The 26,629-nt window shown below is 41.2% G+C and overlaps 1 protein-coding gene across 1 annotated transcript in view; it reads left to right on the top strand.

Annotated features, from left to right (window-relative positions):
- rims4 (regulating synaptic membrane exocytosis 4) overlaps positions 1-26,629 on the top strand; it is a gene marked incomplete at both ends in the record, with an annotated part of 59,126 nt that overhangs the window by 21,629 nt on the left and 10,868 nt on the right. The window contains 2 exons of the mRNA XM_080727913.1: positions 18,813-18,954; positions 24,333-24,445. Coding sequence (XP_080584039.1) covers positions 18,813-18,954; positions 24,333-24,445 — 255 coding nt within the window. The remainder of the gene's footprint in view (positions 1-18,812; positions 18,955-24,332; positions 24,446-26,629) is intronic.

The following is a 26,629-nucleotide window of genomic DNA, read 5'->3' on the forward strand; positions in this document are numbered from 1 at the left end:
CCATTTTCACCCAGGGCCAATTACCTGTAATCCTGGGCTCTGCTCTCCCTCTGCCGTGCCTGGGGAGACAACGGACAAACCTCATGCTTCCTTCAATGCATGGGTAGTCCAAGTTGTTTCTTTTCACCTGACAGGGGGGATTTCCCTGGGATGGACGTAGCACGTGGAAGGAACACGTTATTCCAACCAGTTCCTTTCCCCTCCATCAGGCGCCCCGGCTGGCCAGGGGGAGGCATTATTGAGACAGTTCTTTTTTTTTTTAAACAATATTTTTGAAAAGATATTTTGTATTTTTATTATTGCGAGAACAATAGCTTCCACTTTAACATTGCAACTTTTCAGGAATAGAAAGCCTGCATTTTCTATTAGCTTGCCTTGGATTCTCCATCGATGATGTTTCAAGACTATTATATGGATTTCTGAACTTCCCACAGCTCTCCTAAGTCTTAGGAGAAAAAAAATCTACTCGGTCTCTTAGGACCTAAGAGACCGAGTAGATTTTTTTCTTTTTTTTTTGCAATTTTATTATGAACATTAGTGAGGACCTATTATATGAAGATAGGTTGAAAAGTGGTGAAGTAATCCTTTAAGTACAGTATAGCGTATAGGCTACATGCACCACAGTAGTTTACACCACTGCAAGACACATTTTACATCATGTGTGCTGTACAAGAATAGGCAATCCCAACAGGAGGAGTGAATTATTCAGTGAGATGTGTCAGATTGAGACACATTTAAATGCTGCCGTCTGCTAACAAGAGCTGATCTTCACACCGTCGAGGGATAAATATAATTTACACACTTTGAAACCAGCCATCAATATGTTGAGCGTGTCATGGTGGGTGTAAAAAAAAGTTGTAATATTTCAAGAATGCTGCACCACTGAATTATATATACTCACAGTCGCACTGAACTATATTTATGTAAAATATCGCCCATAACCACTTAAAGGCTCTTATAGTGAAATGGACCTGAGTTTGAAACTGTACTTTTTCCCCCATCCAAATCAAAGAGTACAGTACACCATTGATTTTCAAAGTGGCGTCAAAAAAAAAAGTGGTCAGGGGCAGAATGATATTATTTAAGGCAAAAAAAAATTATTAAAATCTTTGCTACTTTTATTTAGATGGGGGGACCGCCGCCATATACATATCAATTTTGGGATCCTTGACAAAGTTTGAGAACCAACTGACCTGTCTCTGACAACATGACGACAGAATCAGTATTTTAAATTATTTCTGTAACTCAACATAGCAGGAACAAGGTTCCATTTTCATTTTACATTAAGAATAGGTGGTGAGAGGAGGCTCAATCAATAGGCCACAACAGCCTCCAAAGATTGAGCTTCTGTCTGCAAACGCACGTATAAGCATTTTAATAATGCATACACATTTGAGGAATGTTCTGTGATGTAGCCCACTGTACATAATCAACAGAGTCAGACAATGGCTTACTGTGGCTTGAAGAATAACCTGAATATTCCTTGTTGGCCCGCAGTGGTGACATGATTAATGTGTTGCCTCGCTACTCGGGGCGACTGGACGGAGGTTATAAAAAGATGTAATGAGCAACTGCCTCCTTTTGTAAAGGAGGTGGGAAATTAGGCTGTGTTAAAAATGTGCCTCCATTTTTATCATTCATCTCCCTCTCTCCCTTCCTCTCTCTCTCTCTCTCTCTCTCTGGAGAGATTCAGCTCATCATTCCCCGGGGGTTTTCATTAAGGCTTTGTGACAAATCCAGTGAGGATGTGTGTGTGTGTGTGTGTGTGTGTGTGTGTGTGTGTGTGTGTGTGTGTGTGTGTGTGTGTGTGTGTGTGTGTGTGTGTGTGTAAACTGACTGTGGATAGAGCCGTACAGCCAACGTGTGAGCGAGCAGAATGCCATCAAACCAACGGTCACACATGATGTCATGGTTGGATTTGCTTAGTTGGTTTATGCTAATGTTATATATATATATATATATATATATACACACACACACACACACACACACACACACACACACACACACACACACACACACACACACACACACAGTATATAAATATAGGCCTATCCACAACTTTCCAACATCCCATCGTGCATTGCGCAGAATGTGCAGGCAGCTTCTGGCGCCGCAGCCGAGAGTGATCTACAAGCTCATAATCCAGTATCTGGCTTAAAGTCCTGTTCGCAATTTGGTGTTAGGGGAGTTTCTCACCTGAACTGAGTCAGTGGGTCCCTAGACATGAAAAATCACAGAGGTGCTCGTCCGCCATAGTGCCAGGAATGGCGCAATGGCCTAATCAAATATGGCTGCCATCGGTTATGATGAAAATCCAACTTTTCTGTTTCTGGGTGTATATGCACATGTAATACCTCTATTTGGACTAATTGTGGTGTGGGGAATTCATTTCTGATATTGTTTTGACCATTTTGGGCGATTTGGACCTCAAAAGGTCATGGTCAAGGTAATTTTGCTATTCCGAAGACCGTGGGCCATAACTTGGCCATTGTTAGGAGTAAAAACAGGTGCAGTAGGTCTAAATCAACGAATGCTGACATGTATAATTCATTTCTGACATTGTTTTGACCATTAAGGATCATCTTGTCTTTGAAATATCAATGTCAATGCCATTTTCTAAAAACGATTTTGTTCATTACTTGCACTTTTATAGTATTTTTTGTAAGTTTGTTACTATTTTATAGTAAGTTTGTTTTGTTTATAACAAAAGACATACTAGTGGGAAATACAACAAGTAAACATCCACATTTAACTTTAAAGGGGGGTTTTAAATGGGTGTTTAAATGAGCAAATAAGACTATTTACGAATAAAAGTGACAAATAAAATCACACAACAAAAGCACACACAAAATTAAATAACAATTTCCCTCAAAGTGCACCATATTAGGATTGTGTGCATCCAAGTTAGTATGATGTGTTTTTACAGGATGTATTCAGCTAGGCAGCCATATCCTCGAGAGTCGAAGTGTTCCTTGCATCCGTCCATGTTCCATTGGTTCTAGTCTTTCCTCAGGTTCCTTGGCTGTTGCAAGCAGGTGGCAAGACATGCACTAGAAAGGTGCCTTGTTGGTCTCAGGCAGCAGTTGTACTTCTCTGCTACCAATGCTGTCTTGTTCTGTCAAGGTCTTTGCCTCTCCAAAGTTTGTTAGATATTGTATTCGGTCAGAAGCCATAGCTGCATGTTTAGTCCCCACCTGGCCCATGCAGTCATCTCCAGTTTCCAAGGCATATGTCCCCTGATCACTGTCTTGGCTAGTGGTGCTCCAAGATGAGAGACTGCTTGATGCTGTAGAAGCATGTGCCGCTGCACACCTAGTGCCATACTGCTACCAGATCTACTTAATCCCCAGTGCTTGGAAGTATCACTACGACAACTCTCTGGGGTCCACTCATAATCCTGGCGACCCATTATTCCCTCCATTAGGTTAGGGTTATGGGTAGGTTTAGTTATAATAGGGCCAGTTGACTCCACATGTACCAGCAGCTTGGTGACAGCCTCCTCAATCTAGTTCAATCTTTGGGATCTCTTCACCTCCAGCCCCTTTTGCAGGGAGCCACTCATCATCATCAGAGATAACAGAGTCGATAGACACACCCATCCCTCATCAACTTTACAAATTCTGGGAGTGTGAGGAGAACAAACAGCTCTCCAGCTGTGTGTTCGGAATATGGTGTCCATTCAAGCTTGTGGCGATGTATGTAGAACGGCTGCCTTGGAATCTGAAGGTTCCAGGGTCGATTTATGTCTCCTCCTGCTTATTTGTCGAAGTGTCCTTAAGCAAGACACTGAACCCCTAACTGCTCCCGATGAGCACCTTGCATGGTTTCTTGGTGTGAATGTATGTGTGAATGTGTGTGTTAATGGGTGAATGTGAAATACATTACAGCGCTTTGGAGAAGAGCGCTATATACTGTAAATGCAGTCCATTTACCATTATCAGCTCTGTTGTCTCTGTTGATGATGTCGCTAGTGGAGAAGAGATCCCAGACATCTTGAATAGGATTGAGGAGGCTGACACCTGGTGCATGTACAGCCTCCATTATAACTAAGCCTATCCCTAACCTTCACTAACCTAATGGTCAGAATAATGGGATGTCGGAACTATGAGCGGACCCCAGAGAGTTGTTGTCTCCTTCACATTACTGCTATACTACACCCCATATTTCCAAGCACTGGGGATGAAGGAGATCTGGCAGCAGTATGGCACTGGTGAGACTCACTTGCACTGCATCAAGCAGTCTCATCTTGGAGCACCACTAGCCAAGACAGTGATCAAGGCACATATGCCTTGGAGACAGGAGATGACTGCATGGGCCAGGTGAGGATTAAACATGTAGTTATGGCTTCTGACCGAGTACAATGTCTAACAAACTTTGGAGAGGCAAAGACCTTGACAGAACAAGACACAGTATTGGTAGCAGAGAAGTACTACTGCTGAGACCAACAAGGCACCTTTCTAGCGCATTTCTTGCCACCTGCTTGAACAGCCAAGGAACCTGAGGAAAGACTAGAACCAATGGAACATGGAACAGGGCATGACATAAAGGCTTGTCCTGTTGTCCGGGACACGTGCCCATACTATGGAGTGGAGGGAGCAAGGGGGGTCATTAGCCGTCCTTTTGTTATTATTTCAATGTATGACATTTTTATCCGGACAAGTGACTTTTGTCTCCGGACAAGTGAATGGGAAATATACTTGACACTGATGGAGTTCTGTGCATCATATTTTGCCATGGAACAATGCCAAATCCATCCTGTAAAAACACCTCATACTAACTTGCATGCACACAATCCCAATATGGTGCACTTTGAGGGAAATTGTTATTTAATTTTGTGTGTGATTTTGTTGTGTAATTTTATTTGTCACTTTTATTCGTAAATAGTCTTATTTGCTCATTTAAACACCCATTTTAAACCCCAATTTAAAGTTAAATGTGGATGCTTACTTGTTGTATTTCTCACTAGTATGTCTTTTGTTATAAACAAAACAAACTTACTATAAAATAGTAACAAACTTACACAAAATACTATAAAAGTGCAAGTAATGAACAAAATCGTTTTTGAAAAATGGCATTGACATTGATATTTCAAAGACAAGATGATCCTTAATGGTCAAAACAATGTCAGAAATGAATTATACATGTCAGCATTAGTTGATTTAGACCTACTGCATCTGTTTTTACTCCTAACAATGGTTATGGCCCACGGTCTTCGGAATAGCAAAATGACCTTGACCATGGCTTTTTGAGGTCCAAATCGCCCAAAATGGTCAAAACAATATCAGAAATGAATTCCCCACACCACAATTGGTCCAAATAGAGGTATTACATGTGCATATACACCCAGAAACAGAAAAGTTGGATTTTCATCATAGCCGATGGCAGCCATATTTGATTTGGCCATTTGCGCCATTCCTGGCACTATGGCGGACGAGCACCTCTGTGATTTTTAATGTCTAGGGACCCACTGACTCAGTTCAGGTGAGAAACTCCCCTAACACCAAATTGCGAACAGGACTTTAAGCCAGATACTGTATTATCACAACGGTTGCGTCTGCGACGCGACTTGAGCTTGTATGTCTTCTGTTAACCGGAAGTGTCCCGCAAATAATGCTACAGTAAATTCTCGCGGAAACAGGTGGATATGTAAGGGATAATTGTCAGTGCGCTGGTCGTTGTTGGAAAATAACCCCCGACAAGATGATTAAACACTAAGGCAAAGCAGAGGTGTTTAATTATCCTGCATATTAATTATTCTGCTTATTACACGCTACTTAATACATACATTGATACATTTATCCAAAAGTAACAACAAAACAAAGTATTCCCTTGCTCACGGTAACTATATTTAAAGTGTTCCATGATATAACAATAATATATAATATAAAAGTGTTGCGCTGGCTGTCTGCCCAGCGCAACACTGTCGCCTCGGAAAACAAGCAAGTGTATGTATTGTAGATTGTATGGAAACTAAGTATTTGTGCCTTGTATTTGGCAAAGGGGAAATGAAAAAGAGGAGTCTTATTACCTTTCCATTCCATATAGCTACTCTTGGTCTATCGATAAATGTGTGTAATCTCTTTGTTCATGTCAAGGTGGGTTTGTCCATAATGTGTTGAAATATAATGTACATGTATTTGCTGGATAATCACAGTGTTTACTTCCATAATAATAGCTTTTTTTACACATTTTACACACATTTAATTTCTTTGCTAAATAGTTACTATATACATTTTAAAGTATTAAATCGAGTCGTATTGTATCGCCATGAATGAACTAATATCGTCCATGTATCGTAGCGTTAAGCATGTATCGTGATGCGCATAGTATCATTGTTAAAATGTATCGTTACAGCCCTAACTGCACTACATGATTGATTGATTGATTGATTGATTGATTGATTGATGGATTAACAGACATGTTTATCACAGTGACCTGCCCCCACACTGCACACAGGCTTACCAGACACTCACATAATGAATTTACACCAAGATGTCCACGAGCTGTGAGGTATGGCTAAATCATCCTCCAACTCCATTGCCACAAAAACCTCCTTTACTGAACCGCCACCTTAAACATAAAACATACAGACATCTACAAATCTACACATATTTAAAACTGCGGTTACTTTCCAGATTTAGACCATACATGCAACCCGCACCTTCACTTAATGCGGCCCGCAGGTTAATATCAGAATACTGTTATATTATTGATTTCAGCTGTTCCAATTCCAAACATGCAAACATGATCCGTTTTAATTCCGTCAGTCTATCCTAGTAGCTTAATGACTTGTAAAGTAGGCCTAGTACTAAAATGTTAGTCTTTTTTTTCATATCAAACGCATTTTATTTAAGTTCATGAAGTCAACATGAGTATAACTAAATGCATTTGAAATGAAATACAATTTGAACATGAAATTCAATTTGTACATTTCAGGATTCCAATTCAGAAACTAGAAGAGAAAATTTCTAAGAAATTTTAAGTGTGCCTGCAGCTCGCTAAGTCTGTGCAACCTTGTGTAGCGGTTGGTGTTAGCATTAGCGTTATTTCATTTGACGCAACCCGCGTGTCTGTATGACAAACGGTTCACGAGATCAAGGGTCACTTCCTGTTTGGTGAGGGGCACTTCCTGTTTGGCGAAATAGGCCCCAATTAAGGTCATGGACGATTAATGAATTAAAGCTGCAAGCAGCGATGACCAGGCCCTCGCAGCTCTACCCACGTCACAAGGCCAGCAGCCAATCAGAAACCAAACAGGAAGTCAGCCATTTCGACTAATTAGTGGCGTTTTGGAGCATTTTTGGCCGTTATCACGGGTCGCACTTTAACGACAGTTTTTTGAGAAAAAATTGTTTTGTGAGAAAAAAAATTTGAGAAAAAAACTTTTTTGAGAAAAAGAAATTTTGAAAAAAAAATTGTGAGAAAAAAATCTTGAGAAAAAAAAATGTGAGAAAAAATTTTTTTGAGAAAAAAATAATTTTGAGAAAACAATTTTGAGAAAAAAAAATTTTGAGAAAAAAAAAATAAAGAAAATTTTTTCTTGAGAAAAAAAAAATTAGAGAAAAAAATTGAGAAAAAAAAATTTTTGAGAAAAAAATTGAGAAAAAAAAATTTGAGAAAAAAAATTTGAGAAAAAAAAATTTTTGAGAAAAAAAATTTTTGAGAAAAAAAAATTTTTGAGAAAAAAAATTTGAGAAAAAAAAAATTTGAGAAAAAAAATGTGAGAAAAAAAAATTTTGAGAAAAAAAAAATTTGAGAAAAAAAAATTTGAGAAAAAAAATTTTGAGAAAAAAAAATTTGAGAAAAAAAAATTTGAGAAAAAAAAAATTGAGAAAAAAAATTTGAGAAAAAAAGAAAAGGTATGACACCAGCCGCAAGTCTGTACGACAAACGGTTCATGAGTTATAGAGGCACTTCCTGTTTGGTGAAGGGCACTTCCTGTTAAAGAGGGGGCGAGGCTTAATCAATTACAGCTATTGGTCGGAAAAAGACCAAAGTTGTGTGAGCATTTTACATTTTAAATGACGTTGCTAGGCAAAAGTATGGCAGAGTTATGTGGCGCCAAAGTTTCTGGTTTTTTTTCGGAGTCCCCCATTCAAAGTCAATGGAGTTTTTGGGCGTTGTTTTTTGCGAATTACATCGCAATCGTAAAGCGGATCGGAAAGAAAAGTAATAGCACACCATTCCCGGCCGAGCCGCACATTTTGATGTATATATTGCGGCGGTGGCGTAAATTGTGCGGCAGTTATTACGTCCCGAAATTTCCCCCATTCTAAGTCAATGGGGTTTTTGGGCGTCGTTTTTTGCGAATTACGTCGCAATGGTAACGCGGATCGGAAAGAAAAGTAATAGCAACCTATTCCCGGCCGAGCCGCACGTTTTGATGTATATATTGCGTGGGTGGCGTAAATTGTGCGGCAGTTATTACGTGCAGAAATTTGTGGCGAAACTATGGACTTAATTAATTAATTAAGTATGGCGGATTACAATAAGTGTTTTGCCATTGCGTTGCATGGCAGGCACACTTAATAACAAAAAGATGCAAAAATAGCAGATCTACAAGCTCAAAACACGTCGCGTGGTCCGTGGTGACGCGTTTTGAGCTTGTAGATCTGCGATTTTTGCTTATTTTGTATGAGATACTAGAATGACAAAGTAGGACATAGCAATATGCATTGTGGCCCTCTGGAGTGAAGGTGGAAATATAGTGGCCCTCGCCATCATAAAGTTGCCCATACTGTAAACTATTATTGCAAAACATACAACCAAATTCCTGAAGATCTCACTTCCACAGTGAGCAAGAGACAGTGACAACGCAGCAATTTCACATTGTGCTGTGGTGTGAACTTCAGTGGTGTAAAGTAACTAAGTACATTTACTTAAGTAATGTATTTAAGTACAATTTTGAGGTATTTGTACTTTACTTGCGTATTTCCAATTTCCAATACTTTCACTTCTACTCCACTACATCTCGGATCCAAATCACTTTTACTCCACTACAATTGTTTGAAAACCTGAGTTACTAGTTACTTTGTAGATTATAATATTGTAAAACATACATAAACCACTGCCGATCTACAAGCTCACAACGCGTCACAATGCGTTGTAAGCTTGTAGATCTGCTATTTTCAAACATTTTGTAATTTTGCTTTGGTAAGTACATTTTGATGCCAAGACTTTTACTCAAGTACATTTTGAATTCCAGACTTTCACTTGTAACAGAGTGTTTCTACATTGCAGTATTGATACTTTTTCTTAAGTAAAACATTTGAGTAAATGATGCATTTATATAGTGCTTTTATCCAAGGCGCTTTACATAGATTGTGCATTACATTCACCCATTCACACCACATTCACCCATTCACACACACATTCATACAGTACACCGGTGGCGGAAGAAATCATGCAAGGCACCAACCTGCTCACCGGGAGCAACTAGGGGCTCAGAGTCTTGCTCAAGGACCCTTCGACATTAACTCAGGGGGAGCAGCGGATTCGAACTGAGAACCCTTCGGGAACCCTTTGTGCTCTAATAGCGGTTTCTCTACCCCTGAGCTATGCCGCCCCGTACTTTTTCCGCCACTGGTGAACTTACAGGTCGGCATGCAACACCATAAATTAGGCTTACTGTAAATATTATTAGGGCAAGCCTCCTGGTGGAGCTTTGTACTCCACGGAGCGCACCTTTCTAGTTTAGTTTAGTTTAGTCTGTCTGTCTATCGCTCTGTCCGTATCGGAGAAACCGTCTCTTTCTCCCGGGGTTCGTAGAGGTTTGTCACATGACTGCCTGTCTGTCTGTCTGTCTGTCTGCCTGCCTGCCTGCCTGCCTGCCTGCCTGTCTGTCTGTCTGTCTGTCTGTCTGTCTAGCAGTCCCAGTCAGTCTCTCCATCTCTGTCAGTGTGAGCCGTCATTATGGAGCAGCTATTTTTACATTTTGTTCTCCTTTCCAATAATGTCTCTACTGGGAGACATGCAGACATCACACAGCCCTGCACGCGTAAGCGCGCGGCGCGCATGTGTGTGTGTGCGTGTGTGTGTGTGTGTGTGTGTGTACGCGCGTGCACGTGTGTGTGCACGCTGCATCCCAGATGTGAGTGCTCCATCATAGCAGTGTCTGTGGTGCGCTGCATCACAGCGTTGAGCGTCACTGCCAGCGAACTCTAGTAACCTCTGGATGGAGAATGAAACAATTGAACAGCATCCATTATGGCTGAAGGCAGCTATGCTCTGTGTTCATGTTGTTATGAGTAAAATAGTCAGAGTTATAGAGGGACACTTTGTACAGCATAATGGTTATGAGCAGGGCTGTCATGTCAGACGATGTGTAAGCTCACAGTGTGCCGCGATGCGACGCGGTTTGAGCTTTTAGATCAGCTACTTTTGCTACAGTGTAAAAAAAATGCTAATAATAATATGGAGAAAATGCTCCCCTATAACGACATGGCCTAAATAGGGACGCCAGATGTTGTCGGGTGGAAACCTTGTATGTCCAAAACTATTCGTTTTGCATTTATCATTTTAAAAATGATTTAAACTAGTGAAAACAGCTGATCTACAGTTGTGTGCTTGTAGATCTGCTGTTTTGTACACATTTGAAACTTGGAGATACAAGGTTTCTGCCCGACAGTGACGATATATTATGCATTAAATAACTGAATTTGAGATTCAGTGTGAAAACGAAACGATGCCCCTGGTTATGAGACCATTGCCTTATTTGATAAAAAATTCAACAAACAGAAACACGGAGCACCGAAGTCGAGCGTAATTTATTTACACATCCTACTTTGGTTGCGTTTTTCATTCTCCTTTCAGAATCCCCATATAGACTTAATATGGCGTCAAATAAGAACTGTGTTCCAACAGTAAACAAATGATCCCGGCGGTTTGACTCATATGGATGTGAAGAATCACCTGACGGCGAGAAGACGCTAATGTTACAGAATTAGCTTCATTTTCAAAGAAATGACCTAAAAAGATAGGCGTCAGATGAGTGGGCCGTGAACAGAACAGATTCTGTATAGTTCTGTAGTGGGCCCTGGTCCAGAAAAGGTTGTACAGAACTGGGTTAGGCTTTGTTTTTGTTCCTTCGGTACTTTGATAGTGACACGAGACACAGTCGTCCCAGATACTCCCCCAACAAAGTGTTTTGTTTACTTCTGTAAGCCGGCATAAGTGCTGCCTTACCCCAGACTCAGGGAAGAAAGGAAACTTTGTGGCAGATAGAGTTGTAGAGGGACAGAGGGATGCTGACAGAACCCCTCGCTAAAAAAAAACTCCAGGACAAAAATCCACTCCTGGACATTTTGCCCTCCTGGCCCCCAAACTGTGGAATAAACTCCCTGTTGCACTTAGAACAACAGACTCACTCCCTAGCTTCCATTAGAACTACAGACTCACTCCCTAGCTTCCATTAGAACTACAGACTCACTCCCTAGCCTCCATTAGAACTTCAGACTTATTCCCTAGCTTCCATTAGAACTACAGACTCACTCCCTAGCTTCCATTAGAACTACAGACTCACTCCCTAGCTTCCATTAGAACTACAGACTCACTCCATAGCTTCCATTAGAACTACAGACTCAGAAGAACTCACTCCCTAGCTTCCGCCATGGACTGAAGACTCACCTCTTCAGACTCCACCTAAACCCATAGCACTACTGTAACACTCCCCTTCCCTCAATAACCACACATGAAGCTAGATAGCATTTTTAGGTTTTAGAAGTGTTTTACTGATTAGGTGCATGGTCTACCTATGTTATAGTTTTTTCTAGATTGATATTCCTATGCATTTGTTATATTGTTGTTAATGTACTGACATATTATCTTGCATATTATAGTGATGTGTATTACCTGCTTATTGTAATTAAAAGCGTCTGCTAAATACCTAAACTGTAAACTGTAGTTGTAAAATGATGTCTAATGCAACTTTTAGTTGGGATAAGTGATTTAATTTAATTAAAAATAATAACAAAATGTTTCTATGTTCTGATAGACTGCTTGGTCCATATTATAAGGACTTTCGTCCTATCCCCTGGAGGAGAAAAAAATCAGTTTCAGTTTTCGGTGTTGGTTGAAATCAGGTGATATTCTAGGCCAGATCTGACTAGTCATGGTTTGACTTGATCTGGCCCCAATCGAGACGTCACTGATTGGTCCAGGTCCTGACCTCACTGATTGGTCCAGGTCCTGACCGTGCTTGCTGGGATCAGAACATTTCGTTATTATTTGATTTAAATGAAATCACTTACGCAGTGGCGTCAGTTCGGAAAAAGCTAAGGTATGGCAACATGACTGGTGTCTTGCACACGCGCGAAGGCGTGCATGCAAGACACCAGTCATGTTGCCATACCTTAGCAACAGGCATGATATATTTATTTTAAGAAGTACATATAATATATAATTATATACCTATAATATAATCATAATACCTTGTTAAAGTGACCATTTTGTAAAATTTAGCATTTGTAGTTATTTTACTGTAATTAACATAATAACCCGCACAGATAGACAAAGAGACATTCATGGATTCATATTTAGAACTAACTTTTATCTTCCCCCCTGGACCCAGGGTATGGCAGCTGCATACCCCAGCCATACCCAATTGACACCCCTGCACTTACGCTACCTTTAAAGTTTATTCATGTGAGTTTGCTGCTTTGGCAATGAAGGGAGAGCAAGAGAGAGAGAGAGAGAGAGAGAGAGAGAGTGTGTGTGAGAGTGTGTGTGCGTGCGCACACACGCTAACACGCACGCACGCACACGCACGCACGCACGCACACACACACACACACACACACACACACACACACACACACACACACACACACACACACACACACACACACACACACACACACACACACACAGTGAGGTGGCAGATAACGAAGGCTCTATGCTGTGTAACAACAGGACAGGACACAATTTACAATTCTCTTCCCCACGTCTTCGTCTCCATGGCAACAGCATCCGCGGCCATCGCAGCTGTATCTGTGTCACTCGGCGTGTCTGTCTCCCACGGCGACAGGCGGGTGACAGGCAGACGCAGAGATGGAGAGACACCGTGCACGCGTGTGCACGGCACTCACACACACATTTACGAATAGTGATTTTTAGTATTCGAATTATTCGACCTCAAAGTATTTGAATAGTCGAATATTCGACTTGACTGGCCAAACTGTCAAATATTAAGTAAGCAAGAGGCAAACATTGTGAAAATAGCAGATCTACATGCTAACGCGAGGCGTTGTGAGCATGTAGATCTGCTATTTTCACAATATTTATCTGTGGAATCGAGTCACATTAAATGTAATACCTACAATTCCAAGTGCTTGTCAGGGTGGGGGTCCCCAGTTCAAATATGTTTATTTTGGTGTCACAGCCTAAAAAGGTTTGAGAAGCCCTGGTATAGATCATTAACAAATTCATCCACCAGGGGCATTGACAAAAAAAAGAAAAAAAAGAAAAAAGCGAATATTCGACTTCGGTGAACAACGTTGAATAGTGACTTTGATATTTGAATATTCGAATATTTGGTGAATGCCCTAACACACACTAACACGTGTTTGTTTGTACTACTTAGTTAGTTAGTTACCTATATTATCCCGCGGGGGAAATTCAGATATCGCAGCCCAACCCAGCTGCTTTTTTTTATCAGCTTTAACCCAGCTGAACTCAACCCAGTGATGCCCACAAGGAGCGCAAGGGGGAAGGGGAGCAGTGATAGCTGGAGCGGGGAATCGTAACTGCGGCCTCTGGGGCCTCCGGAGTCCTAGGTGTGGACACTAACCACTCAGCTATTGTCACTGTCAACACTGTGTCACTGTCACTACTATTATACTTCGACATTTTAGGTCCCCGTCTTTTTACCCTAAGCCTAAAGTCACAGATTGACAATCTAACATAATAATCTGCAAGCTCACAGCTGCCATGGTGCACGAGGGATAGCAAAACTACATTCTAAATAATGGAATAAACAAGGAAATGCCGATCAACACCGATCAACACACGTTTCTACGGGACCCTGCGCTCACTTCAGTTATTATGGGTAATAACTGAGTCTCTCTGCAACATTCGTTCAAGACCAGAGAGTGACGCCACTAGTACGAATGGGAGCCTACAAAAAGATAAACGACACATTTAGAGTGTTTATAGTGTGACACACCGTCTTAAGAGTATTTGATCTGGCTCAGTGTTCATTTTGTTTACTAAGACTTAAGACTAAACATTTTCAGACTAAGACTGAGAGACTAACATTTTGATATTTAGTCAACTAAGACTAGACAATTTCAAACTAAATAGGACTAAAAATAAATGATGTGTTTTTCAAAAGACTAAAAATGAAGACTGATCTGGCTTCACAGTGAGCGCACTGCTTTTATCCCACCAACCTGAGCCCACAGCCACAGGAGATGACATCTCCTCGAGCAGCTCCTCCGTGTCATTGCACTTCTTCCATTCCTTCTATTTCTTGTAAAAGTGTCTCCATACTGGCTATAGAAGCTGCAACAGCAACAAGCACTGTAAGCATGTGCTGCTGCAGCTGCCTGAGCCAATTGGGATCTATTTTGATTGTCTTAAGTACCAGCTCTTATGCCTTAACTTAAAGGCCTGTCCATACTGTCTCCGACCACCGAACTTTTCGTCGGAATAGTCCGGTTCAACTACAAAATGACGTCACTTGCATCTTCAGAAAAGCTTTACCCGAAAATTAGAGTTCGGAAAGCTTCATGTCGGAAAGTCGGAAAGGTTTCCGACGAAAGGTTCGTTCGTTGGAGACAGTATGGACAGGCCTTTAAGTTAAGCCATAAGAGCTGGTATAAGACTATCAAAATACAGCAATATGTCTCTCGCTTGCTCACACACAATGCCACAGTAAGGTGATTGGTGATTGATTGTAGGCTATGGACCCAAACTTTGATTGAGTTAGTTTTTGATCAACGGCTTTCCAGATTAGAACGCCCACATCTAAAATCGCCGCTGCTTGTATCTAGGGGAGCTTTGAGAGCTAATGTTGGGGCCCCATATGCCCCCCCCCCCCATCCTAAATCCAAATCCATCCTAAATCAGATCTGTGCCAGATCCAGATTGGAATCCGATTTGTTGAAGTCTGAACACAAGCAGTTCACATGGAATCCCTTTTTTACAAATCCAACTTGACTTGAGCCACATTCAGAGGTGGTTTCAAATCAGATTTCTAAAGATGTGTCTCAGTCTGAACGCAGTAAGCTCATCTAACCAGCCAAGTCGCATATCAAACTGTCCAAAGCGTCCACTGACGTCATTACAGAGCGCGCTAATTGCATTTTGATGCACGAGAGCGCAAGGGATGTAATGAAAATAAAACAATAGTTCAACATATTACATTTTACACTACAGAAGAAATGGTAATCAGCTAGCGGCTACGTCATGACGCCTACGTCGTTAACGCAGTAACCAAAGCCGGTATTTCTACGCAGGGGCGGCTTTGGGTTGACGTTGTGTTAAATCAGTCTGAACACACAGATCTGTGACAGATGCGATCCGGTCACTTGCAAATGCAGTGTGAACAGCCGATAGATAGCATAGTGTGTGTGTGTGCGCGTGCGTGCGCGTGCGTGTGTGTGTGTGTGTGTGACTCTCTCTCTCTCACATGCGCTCACGCACGCACGCACACACACACACACACACACACACACACACACACACATCGTTTTCACAGGTCTCTGTTTTGCCTGTCTATACACAGATCCACTGAATTGGATATTTTGGTCAATCTTCACTTATTTATCCGTTTACAAAAATATCCGTTTTAGTGACCAAAATCACAGCGTGAAAGCCACACGCTGTCCCATTTAGTAAATGGGGCTTTAGAATATGATAAGCTACTCCGACAGCTATACGCTACCCCCTGAGGGCGGGGCAGTTTCTATGGAAACGGTTGAAACAGAACTAAGGCTGCACGCACGCACGCACGCACGCACGCACACACACACACACACACACACACACACACACACACACACACACACACACACATGCTTGCGCCATAGCCCAGTACTGCGGCAGCAGTGCTTGAGTTCTAACCCAGTTCTGTCTGAGTTGAGTCCCATATGACCATGGATTGAAATAGTTCTGTTCTAGGTCGCATGCAGCCGCCCTGTCTGTCTGTGTGTCTGTCTGTCTGTCTGTCTGTCTGTCTGTCTGTCTGTCTATTTGGTTTCCATGAACTTGGTTGAACCCCGTGTGAACAGAGAGGAGTGGGATAGGAGGACAGAATGAGAATGTTATAGAGGAAGACAGGGAGAGGAGTTTCTAGTGTGGAACAAATATTACCTTCTTCATGTTGTGGATGTAAATGGTGTGAAGACAAGAAGTGTGTGTGTGTGTGTGTGTGTGTGTGTGTGTGTGTGTGTGTGTGTGTGTGTGTGTGTGTGTGTGTGTGCTTGTGCGTGTGCGTGTGCGTGTGCACGTGCAGGCCTACACATCTTAATTTGTTTTGCACTCTCAGGTGTGAGAGATATTTTGTTGTTAAAGTGTAAGACATAGCTATATTCCTATGAGCTCTGGTCCAGAGCGTTAAGCCTCTATCAGAGTCCAGGGTGAAGAGCTATTCACTGCAAATTTTAGGTGATAAGCTATCCACCTAAAGTGAGAAAACAAGTGGAGGCCATCATAGTCAGTCACGGTGAAGTCCTATCACTGTGACTGACTGGTCTAGATCGACCAATCAGTGAACGGGGTGATGGGCCGATCTGTCTGATAGTAAAAACAGAGAGATGTGTCGGGGTTTGCGGTGGATAGCTCTTCACCGCGAGTAATGACGTAATGTTGTAGTTTTCTGACTTAAAAAGACTACACCGCGGTGGATAGCACCCCACCTTCCTTCTCTGTAAAATACACTTTTTGGGCAGAAATAAAAAATATGTCCGCCAGATGGAAATTATTTTGTTTACTCCACAGTGCCCTCTCCAGGTCTCCTCGTTCTAAAACGGCTAGTTCCATTCCTTGATTCTGATTGGCTGGTTTCCCTTAATTGCTGTGGTATATGAGACTATAATCCACACCTTGAATCAGTTTATATCAAACCCAGGTGCGTTATTTCTTTCCACAGTGTTCCACAGTGCACCAATCATCTGCACCTGTGTTGTTGGCAAAAAAAAAAAAAACTGGGAACTACTTTCTTGTAGCTGGGAACTTTCTTGCAGACCTTGTAGTGAATTATTAGTGAAATAGAACAGTTTTAATTGGTACATGTCTATGATTTTTCATGTTGCCAACTTGCCATATTGTAACCGTTTTAGAAAATCAATAAGCCGCACGAGGCATGTGGTTACCTGTATTTTATAATGGGTGACGCCTCTCAGCCGTTATAAAATACAGGTAACCAGAGGCCTCGTGTGGCTTATTGCTTCATTATACTGCATATTACCTAGACCCTCCAGAAAAACGCGATTATGCGATCGCAGAATTTCCCGCAATAATCAATAAATGCCGCTGATTATGCGGGGGCTCGCATGATTTCACAATCCCCGCATATTCACGGCATATTTCGCATATTTCCGCGGAAAATATGCGAAATATGCGGGCATCGCTTGATTTCACAATCACCGCACTTTTTCGCATAAAAGTATAAAGTCATCGCTTCACCATTCAATCACGTTCAGACACAGAACAGAGGCAAAACAATGATGCGCTGTGAAACCAGTGGCTCCTCTCTCTCTCTCTCTCTGTGTGTGTGTGTGTGTGCCGTGCGATTGCGTGCACGCTGCACCGCGAGCATCTGCAGGCAGACAGAGAGAGAGATGCAGGCAATATGCGGTATGTGCGTTAGCTCTCGCCAACGTGACGCTACAATAACACACTCTTCCTCGGTCCTCAAACTTCAAGAAACGACAAATTAAAGTTTATCCTACTTGTTTTGAGGTCTCAATTGTACTCCGTTTGAAACGTTGCGTCGTCGCCGTTCAAAGCAAACGAGCATATCTCCGAAAAAAGTAGCACGCAGTATTCCATGGATGGATAGGAACAGCAATTAAACATTTGAATCCCTTAAATCCCTTTAGAGAGAGCAAAACCACATAAATAAACCAGAGTTTTGCTTTAGCAGTGAGCTGTATCCTTAGCAATCACATAGGCCATAGGGTAATTATTTTTGCCTTGATGTAGCCTATTAAGGTAATTAAATTGCAGATATTTGACAGAGGTTTGCTTTTTTGCCTTGAAAATAATGAAAGGCAGTCAAAAGTCTGTTTTGCATTTCTCAATTCACTCAAGGACCCTTAAATTCGTGTTTTGACTACTTTGGAAATAGCAGATATACACATGTCTCTTTAGTGATGTTGTGAGCTTGTATATTGTCTATTTCCAAATAGCCAGAACTGTATATTAAAGTGGTTTAATTAATAGTTATACATTTTTATTATATGTATACTGTATATAGGCTATAAATATGTTTTTTAAGTTCCCGCATATTTCGCATAATTTCGCATTTAATCGCGACTTTCACAAGTTCCCGCATATTTCACATAGTTTCGCATTGTCATCGCATAAATTCACATAAAAACCCAGCATAATTCACCGCATAATCAAGGATTTTTGCCCGCAAAATCAAGGATTTTAGCCCGCATAATCAAGGATTTTTGCCCGCGTTTTTTTGGAGGGTCTAATTACCATTGACCATACCATCAGTCTGTATTCTTCACACCACCATACAGAACCTGTTCTGTCAAAGTGAAACGTAACGTTAATGTCTCTCTCTCTCTCTCTCTCTCTCTCTCTCTCTCTCTCTCTCTCTCTCTCTCTCTCTTCTGGGTCTCTCTCTCCCCCAGTAGACCCGGATGGCAGGAAGCTGCGTCCAATCATCCAGAGGAGCACGGAGACCGGCCTGGCGGTGGACATGCCCAGCAGGACGGTGCGCCAGGCCAGCCACGAGTCCATAGAGGACAGCGTCAACAGCTACGGCTCTGAGGGAAAGTAAGTATGAGTCCATAGAGGACAGTGTTTCAGAGGGAAAGTAAGTATGAGTCCATAGAGCAGTGGTCCTCAACCTTTTCAGGCCTCGACCCCCAAAATAATCTACATATTTTAACTGTGGACCCCCCCACCCTGACGAGCACTAAGAGTTGAGGCATTACATTTTGTATAACACGGTTCTATTGTGAAAATAGCAGATCTACATGCTCACAACACCTCGCAACAATTTCTGCCTCTAATATTTGACAATTTGGCCAAAATTTCATTTGTCATTTTAGATGTATGAAAAAGTCCTTAAATTGTCACTTTAGAAATGTGCAGATACCCTCTATATACTTAAACTTTATGTTGGTATGTTTACTGTCGAGTGAGAAAATCATCTGGGGACCCCCCAAAATTAATTTGGGACCCCCCCTGGGGGTCCCGACCCACAGGTTGAGAACCACTGCCATAGAGGACAGTGTTTCAGGGAAAGTAAGTAGCCTACCTCTTCTATACTGATTAACACTGGTTTACAGACACTGGGTCAGGATCAATTTGTGGGTCGTGGACACATCTTTACGGGTGCCTTAATTTGTTTTGTTTCCTACATTTTGTTTTTAATTATTATTATTTCATTTTCAAAGAAAAGAAATGCCCGATCTACAAACATATCCACGTATCTTGTATATTGTACATGGCAGACCTGGGGTAATCTCGCTTTTGCGAACGCCCATCATTTCGACCGGAGGGTTAGCGACTCACTCCACGGAGGTTAAGGTTAGGGTGAGGGTTAGAGTCGGGTGTCGAAAAGATGACATGTAGTAACAGCGACACGCTCCCGCAGATCTACCAGCTCACAGCTTGTAGATCTGCTATAGTTTTCACTACTTTGGGTCACAGGAAAACGTCTAATTTCTTTTTGGGGTCTGGAGCTGAAAAGTTTGGGAACGACTGGTCTAGAATGATGAATGTAAACCAGGGTGTTGGATGAAAACGTGTTGATGGGAGCGTAGGGAGACGCTGCATGTAGGTCAGACCGCTCCACAGAGACTCTCATCCCAGTCGTCTGAGCGTCTCGCCAGCCAACGCGTGAATTATTCACTATCATTATCAGGTCATTTTCAGAACGCCATTATCACTTCTCTATTAAGGCCACAAGGAACATTTTATGACTATGGGAACGAGTTAGAAAAAAAAGTGGAAGAAGTATTCAGACTTTTTACTTGAAGGCAATGGCCTTTTGTTTACATAACACAATAGTACAAACTGTATACCAAGAAATGTCTCTCTATAGCATGCAGCAGTCATCAACCGCTGGAGTAGTGAAGTGGTGTTTGCCCTCTTGCTGTCACTCACTCATCCCATGGCCTTTAAAGCAGGGGTCTTCAACGTTTTCAGCCCAAGGACCCCTTAGTCAAGAGAGAGATGAAGCAGGGACCCCCACAACCTGTTCATAGATTCCATATAGTTTCATCGTTTAACAGCACAATCATCAGTGTTCGCTTGTAGATCTGCTATTTTTGGCTACAGTTCTCAGAATATGGACACTATGGTTCTTCAAGTTGTTAATATAAAAAGCACTGGAAGATTTGGAGGACCCCCTGTAGTAACTCTGAGGACCCCCTAGGGGTCCCGGACCCCCTGTTGAAGTCCCCTGCTTTAGAGCCATAGGGGTGTCATGGTGGATGCTTGGGCAGTCTGGAAGCTGCAGCCAGTCCAGTTGTCCCATAGACATAGAAAGGTAGACGCCTCCTTCGGCTATAGGGGGCGTATGGATTTAGCAACCAAGGGAATCTTCATCACTTCCGTGTTCATTTCTTCTGCGTGCGTCACACACGGGGAAGTTGCCAGGCCAATCAGAGGCAGGTGGGGGGCGGGTCTTTACGTACGCAGCCTGTGAGAACAGCTGAGCCGCGCAACTGGCTCTGTTGAATTGAATTGTGGTCCTTGGATAAGTCCTGGAAAAGTTGCGCTGTGATTGGCCAGTAGTCACTTTGACTGACAGCGTTCCCTTGTTTTTTTCCAGGACGTCCGGACTAGAACTTTTGCACATCGCTCCAATTAACTGCAGAGGTGACTGAGGCATCTAGCTCTTTATATCTGTGAGTTGTCCATCCAGGACTTTCTCTGCCTGCCTCTTGCTTGGCTTTCCCTCCACTGCATGCCCCAGGGACGTGCTGGCCATTGGGAAAAGCGGGACAACTCCCGAACGGCCGGTTCATTCCCGGCCGGTCCATTAGGAAAATAATTCAAATAAAATGTCAGCCTTCGTTCCATTTTGGGGGCTGGGCGGCCAACAAAGTAAATCGTCACTGTCAGGCAGAAACCTCGTATCTCCAAGTTTCAAATGTATACATTTTTTCGCAAAGCAAAGCCCTGCTTCATCATACAAGACTGACTCACAAAAGTAGTGAAAACAGCAGATCTACAGGCACACAACGCCTCGCGGTGCGAGGCGTTGTGTGCTTGTAGATCGGCTGTTTTCACTAGTTTAGTTCATTTTGTAAATGCTAAATACAAAACTAAGTTTTGGACATACAAGGTTTCCACCCGACAACGACGATATATAAGGCTTTTACAATTTTTTGCGGCTCCAGACAGATTTGTTTTTATTCTTTGGTCCAATATGGCTCTTTCAACATTTTGGGTTGCCGACCCGTGATCTAGCTCTTTATATCTGTGAGTTGTCCATCCAGGACTTTCTCTGCCTGCCTCTTCCTTGGCTTTCCCTCCACTGCCCCCTGTAAGGATGGTCTTTGACAGGGATGTGTGTCTTGTGACGTGGTCGTACCAGGACCAGTTTTACTGTTTACTGTTGAGAGTAGAGGCTCCTGTTCTCCAGCATTGGTGGTGAGTGGTGACGAGTTGTCTAACGTAATCATTTGTACAGTGTTCTTTATATGAAATATGAAGCATCCTTCTGAAGCACTTGTTTTCAAAGGAACTCCTGCCGTATTTATATAATAATACACTGATTTCTCACATGGCCACCATCAGACCCATTTTTGCAAAACACATTTTTGGACACTGCTCCTACAGATTTTGCCCTAAAATCACAGTATCTCTAAACATGGATCTGTCCCATTTCCCATATTCCCTCCTGATTGGCTACGATTGCCTTCTAAAGTTTGTGTATGCGACCTGACGTTGGCTTATCTCCCGATTAGGGAGTCTAACTGGTTTGTAAGTGTGTGCATAAGTGTGCATGTGTATGTGAGTGTGTAACAAGTGTGTAACAAGTGTGTATCCTTACTGTATGTGACCGGGTCCATCAGAACATCCTTCAAATGACTCTTGTATGAATGAAGTGAGGATATTTGTAAGCCAATAGAATGCTTAAACGTATGAATGCGTATACATGTGTGTGAATGACTTAATGGGACATGCAGTGTGTTGTGAAGTGCTTTGGATAAAAGGTGTTTCTATGTTCGTCTGTTCAACAGTAGGCCTATGTATTCAACAGCTTGTCCTATAGAGCCAGGGCATTCATGTGTGTGTGCTTGTATCAAGTTGTATGCATACGTGCGTGCCGTGCATATGTGAGTGTTCGTGTCAGACAGACAGACAAACAGTGTGTGTGTGTGTGTGTGTGTGTGTGTGTGTGTGTGTGTGTGTGTGTGTGTGTGTGCGCGTGTGCGTGTGTGTGTGTGTGTAAATCAGAGTGCAGTGCTTATATATGGAGGTGATGAAGTATAAGCTTTATTAGCTAACAGCATCCAATCACACTTATGCGCCTATATTGATTCACAGGTCCCAGGGGTGGGTGTGTGTGTGTGTGTGTGTGTGTGTGTGTGTGTGTGTGTGTGTGTGTGTGTGTGTGTGTGTGTGTGTGTGTGTGTGTGTGTGTGTGTGTGTGTGTGTGTGTGTGTGTGTGTGCGTGTGTGTGTGTGCGCGTGTGTGTGTGTGTGTGTGTGTGAGTGAAGGCTTAGCTCCCCCTAAGCCCCCCTCCCTCCCCACAAACCAAATTGTGATGAAAGATATTTAAGGAATAAATACATAAAATTATATTTGAATAATGCGAAAGACAATTGACTGACTTCTATGTAAACCATACTATGAAATCATACTTTTTATGCTGGAAAGCATCTTCAGCCTCACAAAAACCCTATCCGATCACCTACAGTCCACAAACAAACATACAGTGACGTCACTCGTCTACGATTAGGGATAAATCGTTTATCGTGATAAAAAACACTCAAGATAATCATATCGTGTTGATTTAATTTATCGTGATATAGTCCTCCGTCATGCACTGGGATCAATTCACCTTTTATCAAATATTCCGCCCCAGGATAATGAATTTTGATTGTCGCGATATTATCGTAAATCGCGATTTCTTTTGTCACAATAATCGTGATATGAATTTTTCATATTGTCCGATCCCAATCTACGATATATCTATATCTATGAATGACATGATCCCCAGTTTGTTACTTGCGCCAGGAGAGCGTGCAAGTACTGTGTTCGGCTGCATATGTATGTTGGTGTCCTTCTTTGTTTAAGCCCGTAGCCCAATCAGGGACCAGCATTTCTGGCAAGGTCATCATTAACAGCCAATGAGGGACCAGCATTCCTGGTGATGCCAGTGTTGAGCGCACCTCATGGCGCACTCTGCTGGCGGCTGGCGCACAAGTAGTACTTGTGCACAAGACGCAAGTTGGCACCTCAACAGAATGCAGTTCTAGTACAGTATTATGACACTGACACATATTTGATACCATGCTTTATCTCCGGGACACCGTAGGATTCTCATTTAACTGAGTTGAATGAACAGTTCTCAAGATGGGAAGGACTGATACAGAGTACACAAACACTCTCACGGAGATTTGTGGAACTTTAGTTGCTAAGCTGTGCGTGTGCGTGTGTGTGTGTGTGTGTGTGTGTGTGTGTGTGTGTGTGTGTGTGTGTGTGTGTGTGTGTGTGTGTGTGTGTGTGTGTGTATGCATTGATGAATTGCCAATAAAGCCAGGAGGAGTACATATGATTTAGATGTGCGGTTCAGAGATGTGATGATTGGAGAGACTGTTGTGTTCACATCCATCACAGCTCCTCTGTGAGCTGCTGGCCATGATTAGGTGGCTGTAAGTTATAGTCCGACCAGGACCTGACGTTGCACTTTAATATGCTTTTATAATAAAAAAAGGGCCAAATGACTTGTGCCATAGAGAGATGTAAAGAAAGGTAGAGAAACAGAAGAGACGGGTGTAGAAGTTTGTCATGTATACAAAATCTTTTGAAAATGGCAGATCTACAAGCTCACAAGACGTCTGACCAGTTTCAGCTACAGTGGGATCTGTATGTGTATATATAATGTATCTCTCTCTCTCTCTCTCTCTCTCTCTCTCTCTCTCTCTCTCTCTCTCTCTCTCTCTCTCTCTCTCTCCCAGTCTGACCAGTCTGAGCTACAGTGGGATGTGTTTAGCGTCGGACACGCAGTTCAGCGACTTCCTGGATGGCATGGGCCCCGCCCAGTTTGTTGGACGCCAGACGCTGGCCACCACATCTATGGGTGAGAGGATTAATATATATGAAATATAGTGTACTGTCATATGATGCAGAATATACCAACACCACATAATATAATATGAAGTAGAAAGAATGAAACTCATAATATGAAATATAGTGTACTGTCATATGATGCAGAATATACCAACACCACATAATATATATGAACTAGAAAGAATGAAACTCATAATATGAAATATAGTGTACTGTCATATGATGCAGAATATACCAACACCACATAATATAATATGAAGTAGAAAGAATGAAACTCATAATATGAAATATAGTGTACTGTCATATGATGCAGAATATACCAACACCACATAATATATATGAACTAGAAAGAATGAAACTCATAATATGAAATATACTGTACTGTCATATGATGCAGAATATACCAACACCACATAATATATATGAACTAGAAAGAATGAAACTCATAATATGAAATATAGTGTACTGTCATATGATGCAGAATATACCAACACCACATAATATATATGAACTAGAAAGAATGAAACTCATAATATGAAATATAGGGTACTGTCATATGATGCAGAATATACCAACACCACATAATATATATGAACTAGAAAGAATGAAACTCATAATATGAAATATAGTGTACTGTCATATGATGCAGAATATACCAACACCACATAATATATATGAACTAGAAAGAATGAAACTCATAATATGAAATATAGTGTACTGTCATATGATGCAGAATATACCAACACCACATAATATATATGAACTAGAAAGAATGAAACTCATATATGAAATATAGTGTACTGTCATATGATGCAGAATATACCAACACCACATAATATATATGAACTAGAAAGAATGAAACTCATAATATGAAATATAGTGTACTGTCATATGATGCAGAATATACCAACACCACATAATATATATGAACTAGAAAGAATGAAACTCATAATATGAAATATAGTGTACTGTCATATGATGCAGAATATACCAACACCACATAATATATATGAACTAGAAAGAATGAAACTCATTATATGAAATATAGTGTACTGTCATATGATGCAGAATATACCAACACCACATAATATATATGAACTAGAAAGAATGAAACTCATAATATGAAATATAGTGTACTGTCATATGATGCAGAATATACCAACACCACATAATATATATGAACTAGAAAGAATGAAACTCATAATATGAAATATAGTGTACTGTCATATGATGCAGAATATACCAACACCACATAATATATATGAACTAGAAAGAATGAAACTCATAATATGAAATATAGTGTACTGTCATATGATGCAGAATATACCAACACCACATAATATATATGAACTAGAAAGAATGAAACTCATAATATGAAATATAGTGTACTGTCATATGATGCAGAATATACCAACACCACATAATATATATGAACTAGAAAGAATGAAACTCATAATATGAAATATAGTGTACTGTCATATGATGCAGAATATACCAACACCACATAATATATATGAACTAGAAAGAATGAAACTCATAATATGAAATATAGTGTACTGTCATATGATGCAGAATATACCAACACCACATAATATATATGAACTAGAAAGAATGAAACTCATAATATGAAATATAGTGTACTGTCATATGATGCAGAATATACCAACACCACATAATATATATGAACTAGAAAGAATGAAACTCATAATATGAAATATAGTGTACTGTCATATGATGCAGAATATACCAACACCACATAATATATATGAACTAGAAAGAATGAAACTCATAATATGAAATATAGTGTACTGTCATATGATGCAGAATATACCAACACCACATAATATATATGAACTAGAAAGAATGAAACTCATAATATGAAATATAGTGTACTGTCATATGATGCAGAATATACCACCACATCCATGGGTGAGATGATTAATATAGTGTACTGTCATATGATGCAGAATATACCAACACTGGCGAATAAATGGTTTGGGAAAACATTATGTGATGCTCTGTTATGTTAACCACTTAATGACACCTGACTAGAGGTTCATAGTTACCTTGTCATCCTGTACATTCAGTGAGATATAGGATATCGTTCCATTGTGCTGTTGATTAGAAATTAATCATCCAAAAGTACCCCTTGGAGTGGACTTACAAACAGCTCTCAAAGTCCCTTTTTAGCACA

The sequence above is a fragment of the Nannobrachium achirus genome, assembly GCF_963921795.1.
Source record: "Nannobrachium achirus genome assembly, chromosome: 6".
Taxonomy (NCBI): domain Eukaryota; kingdom Metazoa; phylum Chordata; class Actinopteri; order Myctophiformes; family Myctophidae; genus Nannobrachium; species Nannobrachium achirus.